The 23,410-nt window shown below is 39.9% G+C and overlaps 1 protein-coding gene across 1 annotated transcript in view; it reads right to left on the bottom strand.

Moving 5' to 3' along the window:
• Window positions 1-23,410, bottom strand: part of Grxcr1 (glutaredoxin, cysteine rich 1) — an 89,386-nt gene that overhangs the window by 29,169 nt on the left and 36,807 nt on the right. Inside the window, exon 2 of the mRNA XM_013008995.1 lies at window positions 10,190-10,432. Within this exon, the coding sequence (XP_012864449.1) occupies window positions 10,190-10,432 (243 nt within the window). The remainder of the gene's footprint in view (window positions 1-10,189; window positions 10,433-23,410) is intronic.

Raw genomic sequence — 23,410 nt, 5'->3', positions numbered from 1 at the left:
TGACTTAGAAATTATGTAATCACTTAATCACAATCAAGAAAAAAAAGAACTTCGGGGAAGGGAGGGAGGGAGGGGATGGTGGGGGAAAACAATGGAGGGGCTAACAATGTTCAAGAGGAAGTGTATTCATTACCTCACTCATGTAACTGTAACCCTCTGTATAGTATCTTTACAATAAAAAATTAAAAAAAAATAAATAAATAAAAGAAAAGACCTTTAAATCTAAATAAGAAAATATAAATTATGCACAAATAAAATTTCCCTTCAATCAGGCTGAAAATGGTTAATGACTTATATTACTTAAATTAAAATATAAATAAGTTATCTCTTTCCTGTCTTAATTAGATGGTATGATAAATGTCCTCATTTAACTTGAGACCAAGTTGAAAGTATACACAACTCTTTATGCTTATATCATGAGCCAGGGTAAAAACTCAGATTGTCACATGTTGTGCAAATAACTAAATAATGGACCTGCCAGCCAGGTGCTAGAGGCTCACACCTATAATCCTAGCTACTTGGAAGTCTGAAAACAAGAGGATCACAGTTCTAAGCCAGTTCAAGCAGAAAAAAATCATCACCCTCTTCTCAACCCATAGCTGAATGTAGTGGCACACACTTGTTACCCCAAGCTATGTGATCATGGTGACCAGGCAGAAAAGTCTGTGACACGCTCATGTCTGTGGAGAGAGGCTAGATTGGTGGCGCACACCTTTGATCCTCTCTACAACAGGAAGCTCAACATTAGGTGGATGGCAACCCAGGAATAGGCCCAAGTAGAAAACAAGACCCTATAACTATATTATGAATTAATTAACTAATTAATTAATTAACTAATTAGATCACCAGCAAAAACAAGGCTGGAATTGTGGCTCAACTCAAGTGTTTCATACTAGCCTATCAGGAGAGAGGCCCTGAGTTGAAACCCCTGTACCACTACTACTACTACTACTACTACTATTACTAATCATAAAAATAATGGACCTATCAGACATATGACGATTATTGAGCTATACAGAAAATTATAGCAGGCAAAACTAAGACTGGCCAAGTGTCAGACTAAAATGACAACAAATTTAAATTTGTGAGATGATAAACACTATGTGAACTAATGAAACTATGGAGATAAAGTTGACCCTTAGTCTATAATTGAGGGATTGCTTATGTATCCCTGCCTTAAATGTTCTCTCTCAACCGATGCTGTTTTAGCAGTGAACATTGAACTGTGCATAAACAGATTTCCAAGGGTTTACTGTTGAATGACTTTTTCAAGTCATCATATTAACTGCAGGCCAACAATATGTGACGAATTATATTTACAGCACTTCTTCATTTTTTTTTCCAAGAGAGTTATGCTTGAGGGAAAAGGTGACAGTGGAACAAATCTGTGAAGTCAAAAGGAAGGTAAAGATTTGGTGAGTGGTCTAGCTGTATACAGAATCTGCACAGGACGCTACAGTACTGCTAAAGAAACAAGATGATTGTGTATGACTAGAATTGCAAAGGATTTGGCACACTCATTTACATCCACTGTATTTTCAAAGACAAACCACCCAACAATCAAACATTTACAATGTCTGGAGCATACAAGACTAGAAGTTGTTCTGAGTGTGTCAGCTAGTGAGTGCAGAGTTAGAGCATGAAAAGGTCAGGAACATCATTGGATGTGACTGCAAACTTACAAAACACTCACAGATTAATAAACAAACAAATAGGAACTATTTATTCAGCCATAAGTTAACCTTAACTCACTGCAACATCCTTCCTTTGTAAGCCTTTTAATCTACTTAAACCTCTTTGACTCTTTTGTAATAACAACAGTAAAACATAATGCATTGGGGGCTGGGAAGGTGGCTCAATGGTAGAGTGCTTGCCTTGCATGTATGAACCCCTAAGTTCGATTCCTCAGTACCACAGAAGCAGAAAAAGCCAGAAGTGGCACTGTGGCTCACTGTAGCCTTGAGCTGAAGAGCTGAGGGACAATGTCCAGGACCAGAGTTCAGGCATCACGACTCACACACACACACACACACACACACACACCCCACATTGTATAGCTGAACAAAAGCATTTTCTGTTTTATATGCTTATTCTATGTTTCTTTGCAATTTATCTTTGCTTTAAACTTTTTAACCCTTTTGGTTAAAATGGAGACACAAACACATTAGCCTAGATCTCTACAGGGTCATTAAGATCAGTGTCTTCCACCCCCACATCTTGTCCCACCAGAAATTCACTCAGGAGCAATGACTCCAGGAGCCTTCATCACTTATGGTAATGATGGAACTCCTGCTGAAGAACATGCTTAAGTTGTTTTACAGTTGACACTTTTTTTGTTGGTGGTCATGGGGTTTGAACTCAGGGCCTGGGCACTGTCCCTGAGCTCTTTTTGTTCAAGACTAGCACTCTATTACTTTGAACCCCAGCACTACTTCCTGTTTTTGAGTGGTTATTTGGAGATAAGAGTCTCACAGACTTTCCTGTTCAGGGTTGGCTTTGAATCATGCTCAGATCTCAGCCTTCTAAGTAGCTAGGATTGCAGGCATGAGCCACCAGTGCCCAGCTGACACTTTTTTTTTAATAGGTAAGTAAGAGGTGTAAATTCTAAAACAATGATAAAAAGTATTTATAGTAAATATCAAAACAGGCAATGTAGGTATTTATCATCAGCTATTGTATTATGCATAATCTTATCTGCTATATTTTTCACAGGGCAGTACTTTGCTCACAGTAGCTCATTGGACTGATGCTATAATGTTGCAATAGAAAATTTTCAGTCTTATAATAATCTTATAGGACCACTGTAGTAATTGCTATCCTCACTGACCAGAACATCAGTATGTGATACATGGCTATATTGACTGAACTGGAATATTCATGAGTGTAGATATTTGTCAAAATTAATTGAATTGGAAGAGGAGTTACAGCTCAAAGTAGTACAGCAAATAAAGCTCAGGAACTATGCCAGGTGCTGAGTTCAAGGGTCATAACTGACATACCAAAGAAATAAAAACATCATTAAATTACATACTTTCATTTTACTATATTTTATTTTATTTGGGGCATACTCTAGCTATATTGCCTAAGCTGGTCTTGAACTCTTGGGCTCAAGTAACCTTCCTGCTTCAGCCTCCTGACTGCTGGCACTGCAGGCATGTGCCGGCACAAGGAAGAAATGGTAAATGAAAGGAAGAAACAGTAAATGAAAATAGCACATCTGGTAGATTTGTGATTTGGCTCACTTAGAAAACAATCCAGTTTTCTTCTAGAATGTCTTACTGTGTATGAGAGCAAGAAAATGAAGATTACTTCCCAAACACCTTCACTGTTAAGTTTGTTACTTCCTTAGGAAGCATGAATTAAATGCCTGCCCTGGAAACTATACTTTAAGATAGAGTTAAATTAAAGGAAGGCAGTGAATAAATGGTCCTCTTTGCTGATGCAAATGCAACAAAGGCAGTGAATATCTGCAGTGGATTGCTTTTTTATTGAAGCAGAAGCTTCCTTGGGGGGCCTATTTCTGCTATGTTTTATGAGTAGTCCTTGGAAATATGTCTGTATGTCTAACTGTAAACTAGCTATTCTCAATAATAATTGCTTTGTTTGGGGGGGGCTTTTTGGCACTGATTTGAACTCAGGACCTCCCTCTTGCTAGATTGCTGCCCTCCTATTGCATGTACACTCCAAACCCTTTCTACTTTCTTTATGTTTCCTATATGGTCTTGAATTTTTTTTTTTTGGCGGGGGGGTCCTGTCGTGGGGCCTGAACTCTGGGCCTGGGCGCTGTCCCTCAGCTCTTCAGCTCAAGGCTAGCGCTCTACCACTAGAGCCACAGCACTACTTCCGGCTTTTTTCTTTTTGCTTATGTGGTGCTGAGGAATCGAACCCAGGGCCTCATGCATGCAAGGCAAGCACTCTACCACTGAGCCACCTTCCCAGCCCAGGGTCTTCAATTTTTGTGAGGACCTGATTTGGGCCATGATCCATCTATGTGTGCCTCCTGCATAGATAGAATTGCAAATATATAGCATCATGTCTCATACATCTTCATTCTTAAATAGAATAAGAGAGATTTTAAGTATATCAAGCAATGATACCACAGTATAGCTAGTTCAATAGATTTTGCTAGAGATCTATTCCTCTCTCTGTTAAGCAAAAGCCCACTTATTTTATGATTTATTTACTTGTGTGTTTTGGCAGAGGGAGGGGTTGACCTATGAGCCTCAAACTGGCTGAGCTGCAGCTCTATCACTAGAGCCTCTCTGCCAGCCCTCATTCTATGTTTTATAGTTCCATTTCCATGTGAGATTTATGGATTTCCATTGTGGAATTTTATGGTCGATCCAGAAAAAAAAATCAATATTTTCAACCTATTTCCTTCAGGAATTCGTAAGATAATTTGTAGCTAAACCATTGGAACATATCCTTTTGGTGTGAGGAGATTTTTCTGATGCCAAAGCAACAGAGCAATTGTCCTGTGCCAATTCCAAGATGAATTTGCTCCCCTCCTTTCAATGGAGTCTTCCAGGGCAGTACTAAAGAAATTTCTTCCTCTTGACTTCCTCTTGCTTCCATTTTCAGATTTCAGTGTGGCTAAGGGAGGGAGTCAGATAAAGGAATATAGTATCCTCCTCAATTCTTCTGTTCTTGCTCAGTAAACTCATTATCTCCCACTGGAAGGGGGGAACTGATTCTGTTCCGGCAGCACTACCCTCCTGGGTTAAGTGGTGATGATGGCAGACTATCACAGAGCTGAATAATACTCTCCTGCTCTCCCATCTCTCTGCCTCCCATATCTGCCTCCTGATACCTCTCTGACTCTGTCCATCCACCTCATTCTCTGCCTATTCCTCTTCCTCCCTCTTTCCTTAGTGTTTTTACTGTACTGACAATTCACACATCTTTATTTTTCTCCCATCTTTATTGTTCTTTAAACTAAATGGAACGATTTCATGTACCTGTTGTAAGCAAAACAACAACAACAAGCCACCCACAGATGTTTGGGGAAACGACCAATATCCGCTTAATTTTCCTCCCTAAAAGTAATGTTTCACCACATGCCAAAACCCAGCAGAGGGCATCCTTCCATTTCAGATTCATGAATCATGAAGAGGAAGGCTGTGGGGTGCCCGCAATCTATTCCACTGACAATCAGGCTTCAGAACTTCACAGAAGGCCTATTGTATTCAGATGGGGAGCTTGTTATATAAGTTCTGGGTTCTTTGCCACTTTGGATGACAGTTTTGGAAGTAATTCTCCCTTTGTAAGAAAAAAAGAGAAGTCTTTTTGGATTCTCTACAAGTATGGAGAGAATATTCACTTGAGCCCACAGAAGCGGGATGGGCATACTGGTATAAAACTTCCTCTCCTGAGCTGTGCTATATAAAGTCATCATGGAGAAAAACTGATTGAGAAAGAAGTGCAATCCTGACCTCTTTGTCTTCTTCTGTCCCTCTGAATGACACAGAGCAGAGATTAGAATCTTGCATTGTCTCCGAAGTCATGCAATTTATGGATGGGAACAGAAGTGACTGTAAGGTATATTAAATAGGTAGGTTTCATTAGGTAGCCGATGAAGAGGACACCACAGGCTATTCAGGCGGGAGAAGAAGTTTATTTACCGAACTTCTGCCCCCACCATGTATGGTGGAGAAGGATGGCTGAAAAAGGAAAGGGGTGATGCACCCCTGGGCCAGGACTTATGTAGGCCAGGGACAGGAAGAGGTGTGGCCAGATGGGGGAAGGTGTACCCACACTGGATCCTGATGTGACCTCAGGATCTGGGATCCTCCTAAGGTCAGATGGGAGGCCTGTGACCTGAGGTGGCCCAGGATGTGACCTAGCAGGAGGGGAAGGTGACTGCTTCCAGGTCTGCCAGTTACCCAGATAACAGATACTGGGCAGAAACTTAGCCAAAGGGTAGGGAAGTGTTCCTGTGTAGACCTTACAGTGACCAGGAGCAGTGGCTCAGGGTGGGGCCAGCTGTAGATCTGTGCATACCTACAGTAGTAATTGTGCAGTCCCGTGAAAATGAAATTATGCAATAGTTTACATTGTCAGACAACTTCCCAAGCTAAAAGTCAAATGTCCATCCTATTGTGAAGTTATGATCTCCCTGGTATGATTGAGTTTATCCTATCTTTTCTTTGTAGAAGAAGATCAGAGAAAGAAGGAACGTGAGGGAGCACTATTACATACTGGATATAAATTTGAGCACTTCATTTGTGCCATGTCATTTTCTAGATGGTAACATTGTATCAACAAACATCCAAGACCCCTGTTAGCCCAATGAGCTCCCTTCCCATAGCTTAGTCCACTCCTTCCCTTTTCCGCAGCTTAACATGCTCCCTTCCTAGGCAACACTAGGTCCATTAGTAAAGGCAGTATAATAATCATCCTCCAAACCCCTTTACCTTGGGATGGCACTTCTCTGGGGCAGCTACCACCAAATAAGGCAACAAGAGCCCCTTGGAGTGACCTTCAGGTCTGGGCAGCTACAAGGCCCCTTATCTACTATTTGGACAGCAGCCATAAATCCTAATCCTAAATGATGAAGCCCCTGGTCCTCATGTCTATACCAGGGTCTCTGCCTCCTAGCCCTGCCTAAACCACCTAGGTTATATAGGTCACCTCAGACAATAGCATCTTCTCATTTCTCCCTTGTGAGAAGGGATCTTGCCAGACCTCCTCCCTCCCCCCCCCCACTCCCTCAATCAACTTTTCTTTATTTTCTGTACCTGGATGTCTGTGTGGTTTTCTGGCAAAGTCTAAAATACTCTAACAACCCCTTTCCTCACTGTGAAATACCAAGAAGCAAGGGTTTGGAATATCAGACAAACCTGAGTCCTGACCCTGCCAGATAGCCAGCTACTTTACTTGGTGCAAAAGAATGGATATTTACTTTTGCAAAACAGGAATAGTTAGGGGTTGTGAATGTGGCTTAGTGATAGAGTATTTGCCTAGAATGCATGAAGCCCTAGGTTCCACTCCTCAGTACCAGATAAACAAAAAAAACTTGAGCTGCAGCTCAAATGGTAGAGTGCCAGCCTTGAGCAAAAGAAACTCAGGGACAGTGCCCAGGCCCTGAGTTCAAGACCCAGGACTGACAAAATAATAATAATAAAAAAAACAGGAAGAGTTGTTAGGTTTTCTTGAGAACCCAATAGAACTAAGCTCTAGTGGCATTCTGATTTTACAAATGAGAAAAGCAAGGCTGCTCTGTGATAATGATCAGAGTGGGAATCTGAAGCAGGGAAGTTCAGAGTTCGCCTCTTCATCAGTATGCCAGAGGAGAACTGATTTCGAACTGATGGGGTAGCACGCATAAAGCAAAGAATGCAGTATAATGTTATTACTACTTGTATTGCTCTAATTGTTGCCAATGTTGTAGTTTTCTAGAACCTAGGAGCATACATTAAAACATACTAGAAAGAAGATCAATACTTCAAATCAAAATTCCATTGCTTGAAAATGTAGTCTGTAACCAAGCTGTGCCTAAAAGCAAGGTCACACAGCATTCTTTCTGTCCCTGTCCGTGGCAGCATGTCTTCTTGGCTTTTATCTTTCTGTTGGTTGACTGGCTGCCTCTAATGAAGTGAGGTGGCTGAGCCTAAACAATTTCTTGCAGCCACCCCAGGGCTTAGGTAAAAAAATGGGGGCTCTTCACCCAGCGCCAAGGTCTGGACGCGAGGCCGGCCATCCTTTGAAATGCAGGTGCCTGGCTCCATAGGGCCAGCAAGGAGGGCTCGGCTTTAGAGAAATGCAGATGCCATAGGAGAGCTGAATGCTCTAATTCTGCATTGTTTTGCTCCCTAAATGACTTGACTCATCAGCCTCTGAGTAGCCCCTAAGCATACCCTATATGGAAGGTTAAGGCCTATCTTCCCTAGATGGAAAAGCTCTGCTAGTACCTGAGTATGTCCATTTAGGGTCTGGCATCTCTTGTCTTCATGGTGGGGGAAGGTGATGAGCCCCCTCCCCTATCCCCCTCAGGTGATAAGCATTCCTGGACCCCTGGAGACAGGGGCGGGCACTTGGCTGATAGGTTGCTTACTGGGAGTGTCCTGGGACCCTGGCCCCTGCGCAGATCCTTTTTAGACATGGAACAACCTTGGTTCCAGGACGCCATGCAACGTGTATCTATGCGATCTCCTGTGTCCTGGCTCCTGGCTCCTCTCCACTCATCATGGAGTCCCAATTCAGCTCTCCATTGGAGCTGAATTGAATTGTTGGTATTGTTTTTGTTCTTTCTTTCCTCTCTAGCCTGTTTCCTAGCTGTGTTATGTGTATTTGGGGGCTGCAGGCCTTTGTAACAACGGGCTGCCTGCAGCCTGCTAACTGTGAAATAAAGACTCCCATATTCAATCTACCTAAAAGTGGCTTCTGGGATGATTCACCTTACAACCCCAACAGCAGTGATTGTAGACAGCACACTAGAACACAGATTTCCTGAAACTGAAGTAGGCCCTGAGAGGAGACTTGAGCTGGTACAGCTTCTTTCCAGGCTTTGCCTTTAGGGATTTTAGAAAAAAAAAAAACCTTTAAACAAGGTTAACTAGACCTTGGCTCCAACCTTCCCACTTCTTGGAATGGAAAGAATGCCTCTAGGTTCCCCTCCCTTTAACAACCGAACCCACCTTGATTGTTCAGTTAAGGACTAACCCATAAAACAGATAGGTTGTAATCTGGCTCCAACTGTCAACACCACGTGCGTATGGTAAACCCTGCCTTTCGCACATTCTTACCATAAACTCAGCCTATTAGCCACCTGTGTGTGGTCTGGTATGACCTTAGAAATCCTTTGTGTGTGTTACGATCCCATTGGTCACCTGCACGTGACCAGGCTTGGCCTCATGGATTTTGCCTTTAAAAACCAAAGAATGGGGCTGGGAAGGTGGCTCAGTGGTAGAGCGCTTGCCTTGCATGCATGAGGCCCTGGGTTCGATTCCTCAGCACCACATAAGCAGAAAGAAAAAAAAAGCTGGAAGTGGCACTGTGGCTCAAGTGGTAGAGCACTAGCCTTGAGCTGAAGAGCTGAGGGACAGTGCCCAGGCCCAGAGTTCAGGCCCCATGACCAGACCAAAAAAAACAAAAAACAAAAAACCCCCAAAGAATGGGGACCTCTCGGGGTCACAGTATCAGCTCCCGAGCCTGTGCTGCAGCCCTGGCCAGTCAGTACAGGAACCTTCTCAATAAAGTTACTTCTTTATTAACAACTTTGTCGCAGTGGGCTCTGTCACTCCGGACGACTAGGTGGATATGCTTGCCTGAGTAGGGGTCTTCCTACTACAAAACAAATAAGAGCCTCTTCCAATCTGGATTTTCTAATTTACTCCCCAAACTAAAGGTAAGAGCAAATATAAAAATAAATAAATAAATATGGAAATGAAGTGGCCTCTTGCAGTTTAGCAGTCTCTTTCTCTTTCTGTTGTAATTAGTGCCTGCTTAGGCAGGCAGACTGGTGCCTTTTCTTCTCACCTTTTCCATAGCCCTCTCTTAAGCTTCTTACCAAAATATGCCCATAGATCAATGGGGTCAATTTTGCTAACAGCATTATTCTAAGAGAAGCAAAGTAGGCATGTTTTGTTGCTGCTTTAGGTGCTTATTGTAAATCTGGATTTATGTCTGACATAAACAAAGAGTAATTTAATCAGTAGATAAAATACTGGCTCCAGGCTCCATTTCCTATTGACTTCCTTTCAGGGTACCTTAGGAAAAAAGAGTGTTTAAGAGTGAGGGTATTGAGAAATATCACAAATGTGTGTCTTTTTTTTTCTTGTTTGCACCAGAAAAACAGTTCTACATATCAGTCTTCACAGTGCAGAACTCAAGAGGACAGAACAATTTCCAAATGGATTTCTCTTGATAAAAGGCAATTTCATGACTATTTTATCTCGCTGTATTTTTGCAGGGATGAAGACCGTAACAGTGCATTGTTTGGGATGAAAATCAATGCTTCAGTTGCTTTGACTCTGAGCTCTAAAGGATAGCAAGTGTCTCAGTTACATTGCAAGTCTTCTTGCTTCATAAACTTATGATTTCTTTTTGCCCCTTTTGTGTGTGTATGGTGGGGGAGGGCACTTGTATATTCTAGGCATGTGCTCTGCCACTGCGCTACATCCTACGCCAGGTTTATAGGTTCCTGACACTAATTGGGGAAAAAGAAGGTTTTCCTTAGCAACATACTTACCCCTAGATAATGGCCATCAATAAACACCACAGGGAGAGAGGGCGCTTCCGAGACTCGCCGGCATCGTTCATCTAACTCTTTTCCATACTCGCCATTCAGAGCTATGTTTTTCTCTTCAAATTTCACTCGATGGTTTTGGAAAATCTTTCTAACCAGTTCACATCTTTCAAAGGTTGTCCTTACCACCCGAAGGCAAGTGGTATAAATCACCACACGGTCAAATTCAAGGTCAGTTGATGGTTGCTGAAGGGAAAACATTGCAATGTGAATACATTTGCTCTTACTCTTACTCCTTACTGTTTTAAGACAAGATTCTTATTAACAAATTTCATTAGGTATCTTTGTACATTAAGGCATGCAATAAATTATCCCTTCTTGTCCATTTAAAGACATGTCTCCTCAGGTGCCAGTGGTGCATACCTGTAATCCTAATCCTAATCTCAGGAGGCTGAGATCTGAGGTTCCTGGTTAGAGGCCAGCCCAGGCAGAAAAGTCCCCATAACACTCTTATCTCCAATTAACCACTCAAAAACCAGAAGTGGCATTGTGGCTCAAGTGGCAGAGTGCTAGCCTTGAGTACAGAGAGGCTCAGGACTACACTCAGGCCCCTAGTTCAATTCTCACAACTGGAAAAAAAAAAGACATGTCTTTTTAAGTTGGAGCACCCCTAATATAGGTAGCAATAACTATCAATATAATTTAAATTAAGTGATTTTACTTTTCTCCTTTCTTTCCATATATCAAATAATTTTTAAATTGATGATATTACACCAAGGATGGCATGTAATAAAATAATGGATAGCTGATTTTTTTGCATTTGTAGACATTAATTGATTGCTATCCCTGTCCCTTAAATTGAATATTTGATAATAGAGCACTACCACATAATTCTCAAACTTAGCATTTAACCAATTGGAAATTCCGTTATACATCCATTTGCCAAAATTTATAGTCTTCTGAGCTATAATTTCCTGGGAACCACAGCCCTGTATCATAGGTTTGCTTTGAGTTGAAGTAGTACCATATACACACATGTTCTCTACTGTGTTACAGTGTTCGGACATGCAATTAGAAGGTATACCACAAGGAGAAAAGGACTGACAGCCCAGAATGGGATCCAGTCCAGAATGTGATTCATAGAAAGCAACAGAGTAGGCAGGAGTCAAAGACAGACATTAAAACACAACAAGGAATCAGACACACTACAATAGAGGAAAGCCACATTCAAAACCAAGGTAAAGACTGGCCAAGATGAAAACCATTTTCCCTGCCATACATCTGACATCATTTCCTGCTTGCCTTGAAAGTCTGACTTGAGCATGGCTCGTGTGTACAAAGATCCATAGAAAGTAGGTTCTCACATCAATAGGAAAGCTCATTTTCATCTTGTTTTCCCCAGGCTGACTTGAAAAAGCTGAACAGAATGTCACTGTATGTTATGAGAACAAGAGCTCTATGAGTCTCGAGGGTATGATCATTTGGTTTTCAAATGTGTCACAAAAGACACGTGCTGAAGATTTGTCTGATAACCTGTAGTGTTCTTGGGAGAGGGTAGAACCTTTAGGAAGTGGTACCTAGTGTGAGGAAGGGAGGTCTTTCAGGATGTGCCCTTAAAGAAGATATTGTTTCTTTTGCCTCTTCCTTTCTCTTCCTTCTGCTTCCTGGCTGCCATAAGATGAGCAGTTTCCTTTACCACACATTCACCTCAATAACACACGATGTTGTCACTGGCCCAGAGGGACAGGGCCCAGTGACCATGGACTGAAACTTCTGAAACCAGAGCCCAAATGAATATTTATTCCTTTGGTGTTGAGTCTCTGGGGTATTTTTTCCCTGTTATGGAAAGCTACCTTTTTTTAAAAAAAAAATCACAACATAATTGCATAAACCCTGTGAAGTCCAAACTTCGAGACCATTCCAGGAAACTAAATACTGAAACCCATTGTGTTATATGCATTACCATTTTCTTCTGCCCTCAACATAGCATAGAAGTGAGTTAAGTTGAAAACCCAGAGGCCTGGAGGGGCCAAGGAGTTATCAGGAATGTGAGGACATGTCAAGAGTAATAGACGATTTGACAGGGAGAGTGGCATCTAAAAGGGAAAGATGTTACACTACTTCAGGCAGTTGCTGGTTTGCAAACATGTGACTGTCCAACAAAACCTACTCTTGTTGGACATGATTGCCTTATACAGAAGCTGAGAATCTGAAAATGCCTGATTTGCATTTGTTTGCATCTAATTTGAAATTCTTTTAAAGACCATACAGACTAATATATCTGAGGGTGGAGCATGAAATAGGTCAGCTTTCTCTCACTCTAACATTACCTGAGAAAATACACTTAAAGAGAAAAAAGGTTGCTGGAGTTCACAAGTTTAGAAGTTTCAGTCCATGATTTTGTGCCCTGTTGCTTTAGCCTTGTGGGGATACAGCACATCATGATGAGATCTTTGTGGAGGAGCAAAAACACTCACTTCATGTCCAAGAAGCAAAGGGGAGGAAGAGCAAGGGATCAGAGTCCTGGAATCCCCTTAGAGCGCATGCCTCAGTGACCTACAGACCTTCCCATAGCCACAGCTTTTAAAGGTATCACCACTTCCCAATAATACCATGCTAGGAAGCAAGCATGGGCCATTAGGTTCTATTTCAGACCCACACTATAACACACACAACATCAAGCGCTAACCTGTTAACACAAAGGTAGGAAGAATACATGCATTTGAATACCAGACCCTGTTCTTGGTCATCTTTGAGTCTTTGGAAAACAAATGAGCTATTCTTACATGTTAGCATTCTCATCTGTAATGGAATAATACTACCTACCTAGCAAATCTGCTGATGAGAATTAAGTAGGAGAGACTGCTACAAAAACAACTAGTGGAGGCCTGCAAAGACAGGATTATCTAAGTTGAATAGAGGAAAATACTACCCTTTCCATAGCAGAATATTTACATGTAAAGAGCCAAGCTGAAGGTAGTAGAAATCAGAGTAATTAATGACAAAAGATAGGTCATTGTCGTGCTTTAGATCAAGAAGCACTCTAGGATAAGCCCAAGACTCTCTCCTCACACTCCTAATCATGACGAAGGCAGCAAGGAACTCACCAAAGATGTGGTAGCTTTTGGAAGAAGAGCAACGTTCTTTTTATGATCATTCTGGAAGAATTTTAACTTTTGCTTTGTAGGTTGGGTGCGTTTCATCCCTATTGTTCCCTACTGCTCCAGTGAGCATGCTCAGTTTTGTGCTTAGGATCAAGGATGAAGCATGTCACAATATCATCTCTGGGTTTTCCCTTTGGTTATGATTAGCTGTGGGTTTTTTATGAGTGCTTTTATTGTGATGGGGAAATGTTTTACCTGTTTGGGTGGGTTTTTTTTTTTATCATGAAAGGATGTTGGGCTTGGTATACATGATATTTTGTGAAACTCTGCTAGAATACCAGTTAACATGGCAAGGAAATTGGGTTTATGTCTCTTTAAGATAACTGCTAGCTATTCATTCACCCCTTAGAATAATTTACCTGTGGGCTGAGGTATGACTCAAGTGGTAGCAAGTCTGTCTAAAATAATTTATTTGCCAAATACAGTAGTAGATAATAGGTTTATAATAATGGACAATTGATACAATTGTTTACTGGCATTGAGCTTATGCTTTAAAGTATTAAAAGACTATAAATTATATAAAATATAAAATTATGAACTCTTAGGTATAATGAAGCAAATGCACAAATTGTTAGAATCCATTTTGTAAAGTGTCTCCTGTTCTTAGAGCTAAGGAGGAATTTTTTGGCATTTGTGTTGAGATAGGAAGAATGAGGAGGTAACAGACATTAATTACCTTAGCTCAAGAACATAAAGAAAAATACTACATGCAACGTAACTATCTTGAGATGGGAGGAAGATGGCATGCTTGAAACTCTTCAACGAATATTTCTTGACACTCAAAGAGGGACAAATAAAATGCTACTTAGCTACTCAGTACGGGAATTCAGGATTGACATCCTGTTCTATTTCATAACCCCTTTGAAGATCTAGAGCAATTAATAAAAGATCAATGAGAGATTCCTAAAGGCTTTTAAAGGAGGATGCCAGGGGTTACACTCTCTCCAGAAGGAGTGCAAAAGAGATGAAAGACAGAAGCACTAGAGTACACAGTTGCATAAGATGTGCAACGCACAAACCTAGCAACATAAACTGAACAAATAGTCTGCTGGGATTGAGAAGTCCACTGCCAATCCCCTTGTTCTAAGATCTGAAATTGATTATGGGACCAGTTTCAGGTAAAAAGGTATGTATTGGAAGAGGCCATTCAATTAAATGTCTCTTCAAAAAAGATCTTACACAATTTTTGGTATAGTTCAGAAGTAGATATTCCTAGAGTTAAAGGTAGGTATATTGGGTGATTTGTCAACATCTTTTCCAGTTTTAAATGATATGGTTTTGGGGGAATAAAAATCCTCTTCAGCATTTGCTTCATTCTCTTTCTCTCATCAGATTTGTCACAGCATCTGGCCAGAAATCTAAAAATAAACTCTGAGTAGCTCACTGTCCCTCTCCTCCCTCCCTGAATGTTACCATGGGAATCACATGATGGATGGCAGCCACCAAGACAGCCCAGGAAAGCCACTGGAGGGGGCAGCATGCTGGCTCTTGGGGAAATCTATAGAGTGATAAAGGCAGGCTGCTTCCTCCATACAAAGGTCATGTGTATATACACACAAACATATCAACTAAAGTACGATCTCTGCAGGGAAGGATTTCGATGATGTAACTCTTTTGAACAACTTACAGTTTAACATAATGAATACCAAGAAGCTGAAACAAGACTTGGAATGGGCAGTGAAGTTCAAGGAGGGGCCAGACCAATGGAGAGAGGAAGAATGGGTGAACAGAGTCATAATATTCAGGCACATATGTGAAAGTGAAACCCGGTAAATAGAGGAGGTAGGTGGGGTCATGAGAGAGATGGGGCACAATGAGGATAGGGGTGACATGGAACTAGATGCATTGTATTCACAAATCGACAGGTTGCATCGAAACTCTTTTGTACACTACCTAATGATAATAAAAATAAATACATATTTTTAAAAGGTGAATCTTAGGACGTCTGGAACCTCATGATCGGCCTGCAGCAAATTCATGCGTGTTGGATGTTAGGTTTTTTAAAAAGAGGTAGCTGAGTAAGAACAGCACCATGCACATGGTATTCAGGTAAGGGGTAGGTTTATTCAGTAGACCTGCTGGGACCAGGCCAGGTTGGCACTCCACGTGGCTGGCAAAAGAGAGCGTCTGGCCCTGGGTTAGGCCTTATCTAGGGTTGGGGCAGGGAAAGGTGTGTCCAGGTAAAGGGAAGTGGGACCAGATAAGAGGTGGGATCAGGTGAGAGAAAGATATGGCCACATCAGATTCAGATGTGACCTCAGAGGATGCAGATGTGACTTCTTCCAGGTGTCTCAGTTGCCTAGGTAACACAGATACTGGGCAGGGTCTGCTCGCCATCCAGGAATGGACCTTACATTGGACAAGGGTAAAAATGGCCAAAACACAAAATGAAGGGATTACTAATAGCCAACCTACGTCCACATCCTGCAGTTCTTGGGGCAGTAACCCCTGTGAAACAATAAATTGAATCACTTGCTCATCCAGAGACACTTAGAAGCTTTCACACCCACTAGACCTGCCCAGGGTTTGTTTGTGAGGATGTTTCTGGAAGTGATTAGCCCTCATTAGCATTAGAAAGTACATGACCCTTCCCAATGTAAGTGGACTCCAAGCAATCCTCAGAGGGCCTGAATAGAACAGAAAGGCAGAGGATTCATCCAGTCTCTCTACCTGATTATTGGAACTAAGACATGTATCTTCTTAACTCAGTGTTTCTGGTTCTCAGGTCTTTGGTCTTAGACATGAATCTATAACTCTTAGCGCTCAGCTATCAGGCATTCTAAGTATACTCATTGGTTTTCTGGGGTCTCCAGCTTGTAAACTGGAAATCAAGGGACTCTTCCATTTCTATGATCCTGTGAGTCAGTATCACATAATAAATCCCTTATTAGATATAGATTTTGAATCTTATGCATACATGCATATTACATACATCCATAGGCTCTGTTTCTCTGGAAACATCTAACAGCTATTTGAATTTGAGAATCTCAGTTTACTTTTCTAGCACTGGCTTTTCTCTAATATGGAGTTATCATCTAACCCATGAGGGAGCTATAAACTCATATGTAAAATGCACCTGAAATGCATGGTTAATTGTGCAACTTTACAAACTTTACACCCAGGGTTATTGCTCAGAATTAGATGGCTGGGGAAAGAGGAACTCAGTTTTACTTCAGGAATCTTCTTGGAAACTACATTCCTGCAAAAGAATCTGTCTTCCAAGGTGAATACTTTGCTTTCTATAGAAATAGTTACAAATATTACTCATCATCATTTTATACTTCCTGGGTTTTATCTGAAGATAAAATCCACATCAAGGTGAATACACAAATCACTGTATTCAAGAGGAATCCCAAAGTAATGATTTTAAAATGGTATATAGTCAGAGAGCAAGTGAATCAAGGGCATCCTGTACATGGAGATTTGCTTTAAATGTTTTCCCCCCTTATTTTGAAACAGTTAAGTGATAAATCCAGAAGGAAGAGACCTAAAACATTGTCCAATGTCATCATCATGAGTAGTTAGATAACCCTGCAACAATATTTTTTATAACGTCCTTGACCTTCTTCCTCTATAAAACACTGCTGTTCCCTCTTAAAACAAAAGCTGTGCTTCCCTCTCCACTCCCCCTCCTGAATAAATATCAAACAATAAAAGAAGAAATTGTCTCCAGTTTTCTCCAATGAGGAAAATGCCTGAATAATCAGCTAAATATAATCATTTTTTTAAAGTAGATTTGAATGTGATGAGAATCTCTTGCAGGGGCTGAAATACTTGTATCTCATTTCAGCTTGATGTTTTCATAAGTTCCAGATGAAAAGACGTGATCTCAGCCTCTGTGGAATTCCCAGAATAAATTGAGAAGAGAAAGCAACAAAGGTCCCTGAAAATTCAGAGGTTGAGAAGTTTGGCCTCAGCCCCAGGCAAAACCTTCATTCTTGTTTCCTCCTTGGGTTCAAGGTTTAACTCTTGGGTTCCTCTGACTACATTGTCTCAACCTCTCGTAAATACGCTCTTCCTTAGTCTTAATACTGTGAACAGTTAAAAACTGTTGGAAAACGTTTATGGGAAGATTGGAGGTCAATGCAAGAAGTTAACGAATGGGTTCTATGGGTCATTCATCCTTTAACTTTTTAAGTTAGATAAGCACTGTTATTATATTTACTTCACAAATGAAAAAGTCTCCAGTACAGAGGAGCATGTGTCCACTCTAAATTCAGATAACTAGTGAATATTGGAGTTAGTACTTGATGCAATTAATAGAACTCAAGTCTTTATATGACTTATTAACTATGTATTGACTGTGATTTATCGACACCACATCACATTTGGTAAAGAACAAGAAGTTAAAGGAAGTAAGAGGATTTATGAATCCTATTGTTTCACAAGTAGAAATTTTAAGTAGTGAATATATTGCTTTCTTATGGCTGTTTTAACAAATTGCTATAAATATAATATCCTAACCAACAAACACTGATGGTTTTATACCTCTGAATATCAGAAGTCCCAAATAAGTTTAAATAGGCAGAAATCAAAGGATCATCAGGGCCACACTGCTTCCAAGTCTTCCCCAGGATTGGTTACATTGTCTTTCACATCAGCTTCCAGTGCTTACTGTATTCCTGAAACCATGGTCCCTGATTCCATCTTCAAAACACACTGCTCCAAACTCATTTCAGAGGAACCTTTGTGATTACATGGTGTTTATCAAATAATCCAAGACATTTTCCCTTCTTGAGATCCCTAGCTTAGTAATATCTTTAGATCCTTTGACAGATAGCTTTTGGCAGGAGGCTAGATAGCACCTATTAAGCAGCTCTATAGACAGACACACACACACAGATATTAGATAGATAGATTTTAAGAATTTTATCATATTTATCTAGTAAAACTCAAGCAAATGTATAACAATGTCAGAAATCCACTAAAACTTCTGGCTATTTTTCTAGATCTCCATCCTTTTATTTATTAGCGTATTTAATAAACACATTTTAAGGACAATTCTAGACAGACAATCTTCTCCCAAAACCCTTGAGGAGAACTTTTCTTTACACAGGTATTTTACTTAAGAAATAGAACAGGTATTTAAAAAAGGATCACATACATTAAAGAAGAGGAGATCATTTGCCTGATATATGTCAATCAAATGTATCTCCTCTCTCTTTTGTCCTTTTTTCCTGTCTCTTACTTTGTAAGATGCTTTGCCTCCCAATTGTCAAAGAAACCTTAGAGGTTACTATAACAGTCACTTGCTAAATATGACCAAATAAAGGAGGTACTTTGTGTCACAGGAGAAGAAAAACAGAAATGACAATGTTTGAAATTTCTGTACAAAGTTAGAGGCTGAAATTGCCTGTGTGCTTCACAAAGATATCTAGATAATTTTTCATCTCAGCTTCAAAGAGAACAAATAGCCAGAAGATTTCAAAAGCAAGAAAATGTTGCCTTTCCTTCTTTTCTCAAATGTCTCCAAATTAAAAGTGCCTAAATTGTGAGGTACACAGGGGCTACACAAGCAGATGTGCAGAATAATGCTCACCACATTAAGTGTCATGTCTTTTCAAGTCTTTGATACACTATTTGGGGAGGCTGATATAATTCTGTAAATGAAGTTTAATGCTTATTTTTATTGTGGTTAAAATGAGAAGTGAATGCAGGTGTTTCTAAACAAGACTGATCACATGTCATTATCAGAAGGAAGAAAATAATTATTTCTGGAAATGTTCTGCATCCAAATCTACCTGGTTTGTTAGCTTATTATTAGATTTTGGAAATTCGGCAATTGGAAATTTTGAATGAAATAGTGAGTCTCCATAATGGTAGGTTTTATTATGAACAATTTATTAGTAACCCAATCAACATTGGAGAAAGAAAAAAATTGTTGTATAAATTTTATATTCCAAAAAACTGAATGTGTTTATTATCATTAAAATGATAAGACTCAGACCCTTAGAATCTATGGATGTACAGTTCTAAGGAGACCATCATATGTATAGAATTTGGCCTTGTATTGTGGATGCTTGATTCATTTTTCTCATAACAGCACCCAACTTCTGCTAAAAAACACATTACCTTCCTACAAAGCTAAACTTTTCATGTAAATTAAGTCTATTACTTTTGCCTTGTTTGGGGGTACCATTTGGTTCATGAGAATCTTATTTTCACAAAATCAAGGACAGAGAAATACAACTGACGATGACAGAGATCTGAGTTTGCAGTAATTTAAATTTTTTTGATTTTGCGATTTCTTCTGATTGTTTACAATTACTTTTGGGCAACATTAGGTCAAAAACTACATGTTATAAGCCTGTGAATAATTAGTGGGTTTATTGTCCTGTGCAGAAGACATTATCATTTCTCTTCTCATTGATCAAGAAAATGAATGTCAGGAAAATTGCCAACTTTTTCAGCATCACAAAATTATAAAACATTTTCCATTGGTGTATATAATATCCCCCTTTCATAGGAATTCTCCCATATATCTGGCTGCTCCTTCTTCACATTCAATAATAGTCACTCTTTCCATTAATCATTCCAGCCCTCATTTGCTCTCAGCCGGGTCAACTGGTTACCTCCTTCTCTAGTAACCTCTTTCAAACTTTCAACAGCTGATGAGTGTCACAATGTATTTTTCAGCTCAGACTTTCCCCCTACAATTCACATCAAAAGCCCAGCTATCTCTGTAATATCTTTCCTTGAACCTACTCTCCATATAGTAAACTGAGAATGTCTGAAGCTAGCACTGAAATGAGGATGATCCCTAGTGTTCTTTAAATCAAGTACTGCTGTCAGCTTTAAAGTCCATCTATGTTTCAACTTCTGAGTCCCAGATTCTATTACCCTATCTCAGATTCTCACAATTTAATGGGATTACAAGTCTCTTAATTTTTCCCTCCCTCTTAAAGAGGTTCTACCTAGCCTTTCAAAAGTTTTATTTTTTTAAGAAAATTCTGGTCATGTAATTCCTTGACATAACAAAATATTTGCTTCCTATAACTTTAGTGACAGAAGTTGAAAAACTTATCCAGAAAGCCCTCTCTGATGTGGTATTTGTTTTAGTTTTCCTAGCCCTCCCCTCCACACATTCATTATTTATTCAACTAATATTTATTCAATTCTATGATCTAATATTTATTAAGTTCTTCATGCAAAATTCTCCAGATACACGAAACTGCTGCGATTTTTCCAAAGCAGGTCATGTGCTTAGTGCCTCTGATTTTCTTCATGTAGTTGTTATGCCTGAAACACACTTTCCTCTGCTGCTCACTTAACCTCTTCCTTATCAATGGAAACATCCAGACCAAGCCCCATCACAACAAAGGAGCCTCTTCCTAGCACCTTAGTAAGATATAAGGCATGATCGACCCATCTTCTGCATCCCATGAACTCAGTCTTCATTACTTCCTGAGACAAAAGATGTGTCATTCAGTTTTAAACTCTCTAGACTTAATGGAAAGGGCAATTTACAAATCTGTATGCTACTGTCACTTCTTCAATTAGACAGGGGAAAGCCTCTTTCTGGTTTCAAAACTATAAGAGGATAAGCACCAAAGTCGGCGGACATAATACTTTCACCATGTGCTTAGGTGGGGAAGAAGGAAACGGAAACAAGAGAGAAAAAGGTCTTGACAGTATTTCTACTTCCCTTATTGGTCTCTATCCTTGCTACAATCCTCATGGGTTATTTATAGGAGTCCATAAGCAAATTCCTCTTTCTACATTTTGCTTTTTTGTCTTGTTTTGCTTTGCTTTAGTTTTGCATGCTTCTGCCATAAGCAATTTATCTTCATCCATTTGGACTTCTGTAACAAAATACCATGGCCCAGGTAGTTTAGAAACATCAGAAATTTATTCCTCACAGCTCTTGAGGCTGGGAAGTCCAAGATCAGCAACCCAACCAACAGATTCTCTATTTAATAAAGGCATATTCTTCACAAAGAATAACTTGTTTCTGTGTCCTACAAGGTTGAAGGGGCAGGCAGCATTTCTGGAGATGTGACTTCAAACAGGAGAGTGTCAGTTGTGAATAGGAAGGAGAAGTAGCAGAATGTAAATCTTCTCCTGTAAGAGAAAAGTTATTATAATGGCTTCTCAGACGGTGATCCATACATCACCGCATCAGCTGTTTTAAGATTCAGGTCTGAAAGCCAAGCCTCACTGATTCTAGTATAGTATTTCTACTATAGCATAAGAGTTTCATGATTCATATGCATATTATAATTTCAAACCACTGAAATCTGAAGTTCTTGCCATAAAACTAATTTTAAAATGGTGTACTCAATCTGTGCTCCACGGAGAGTAAACAAACATTTCACAGGAAGTTCTGTTTCTATGACTGTCAAGGGATGCTGGTGGGATCTTCTGCCGGTTTTTCCTCCTTGCTGAAGGACAGTACCTAATTAAAACCTCCCACTAAGCTGACAGTGAGTCAGGTTCGGGTACCTTTACTGTTGTATTTCCTTTCTTCATTTTGTGAAGGAAATTTGAAGTTAAATCGGGCAAAATCTTATATAAGAAGCTGATTCACCTTTAAAACAGTCATTTTTAAATAAACCACAACTTGCCCATATTTTCTAGTTGTATTTGCTTCCCCTTACATCCAGTTTACCAGACTTAAGTAGTCAATTAAGTACCTCATTTTACTTCCTGTATTTTGTAGAAAACCAAAATAGGTTCCTAGTATGATACTGTAGTCCTACACAAAACATTTTAGTTTTACTCCCTTTTTTAAGAGATAGCAAAAGTACAAGCTATGAATTGAAAGCAGTAAATGAATGAAAATATTTAGAAATGAACATAGTTCAACTTGCTATCTTGGGCTTGGATATATGTCAGAATCATAAAGAAAAATTATCTTTTTATTGGGGCCCCCCCAATAAAAAGTGGGGCCTGAACTCTGGGCCTGGGCACTGTCCCTCAGCTCTTTAGCTCAAGGCTAGTGCTCTACCACTTGAGCCACAGTGCCACTTCCGGCTTTTTTCTTTTTTGCTTATGTGGTACTGAGGAATTGAACCCAGGGCCTCATGCATGCAAGGCAAGCACTCTACTACTAAGCCACCTTCCCAGGCTGAAAAATTATCTTTTGATAACTTTCCAACTACACCATTCTATGGAAAGACAGTGTGAGTACTGCCACACACCTTCAGTGTGTTGGTTGTTTGGGTTTGGTTTTCCCAATAGTGAAGATAATTGTGTTCTGGAGAATTTTTAGGCTTTCCCCACTGAAGCATTATTGCAGTATGACTGCTTGATTTTAGACCCTTCAACCTATTGCCATTAATGAGAAATGGAATCTAAGCAATTTTGACTGAAGCAGATACCTTGGTAAATGGCCTGAGAAGCAGAAAGCTCAGATCTCATCTCCAGTTTCTTCACACATTTGGGTTTCTATGTAATCCTTCTGACACTTGCCTGCCTCCATTAAATTAGAGTAGAAGATTAAATCAGGATCCACAAACTCAAGATTTTTTCAGGAGTTAAACAGTAAATCAAATGTGGGAAGTAAACTGACAATGTAATTCAACAGAGAATAGTAGCGACGCCAAAGAACTAGATTTTTATGCCCTATAAAAAAAACATTTGGACTAATATGCTTCCCCAACCTTAATGAACCAGCAACAAGAAGCATCACTGAGATTATTCAAAATGTAGAATCTGGGGCTAGGAAGGTGGCTCAGTGGTAGAGCGCTTGCCTTGTATGCATGAGGCCCTGGGTTTGATTCCCCAGCACCACAAAAGAAAAAAAAAAAAAAAAAAATCAAAATGTAGAATCTCAGGTTACAGACCAAATTTGCTAAATCAGATCGTCTATATTAACATCATTTCTAAACAAGCACCAAGAAGAGTACATGCTAGAGGAATAAAGCTACTTTAACACTCTTCTAAACTGACTATCCTAAAAGACCAATCTAAACTAAATGAAAGTTTTCAAGCTGGAAAGGGCAAGAGAGAGAGTTTTTTTAAGGTCTTAGTAGAGGGCTTCAGCATTTAAGGGAAAAACTCAGAATGAGTTTTGGCTGGCCTATTACTCTGATAATTTAAGGAAAAAAATCATAGGCAA

This window comes from Dipodomys ordii, unplaced genomic scaffold (genome assembly GCF_000151885.1).
Source record: "Dipodomys ordii isolate 6190 unplaced genomic scaffold, Dord_2.0 Scaffold8, whole genome shotgun sequence".
NCBI lineage: Eukaryota > Metazoa > Chordata > Mammalia > Rodentia > Heteromyidae > Dipodomys > Dipodomys ordii.
The sequence above is the reverse complement of the archived record's forward strand: the minus strand, read 5'-3'. Positions and strand labels throughout refer to the sequence as shown.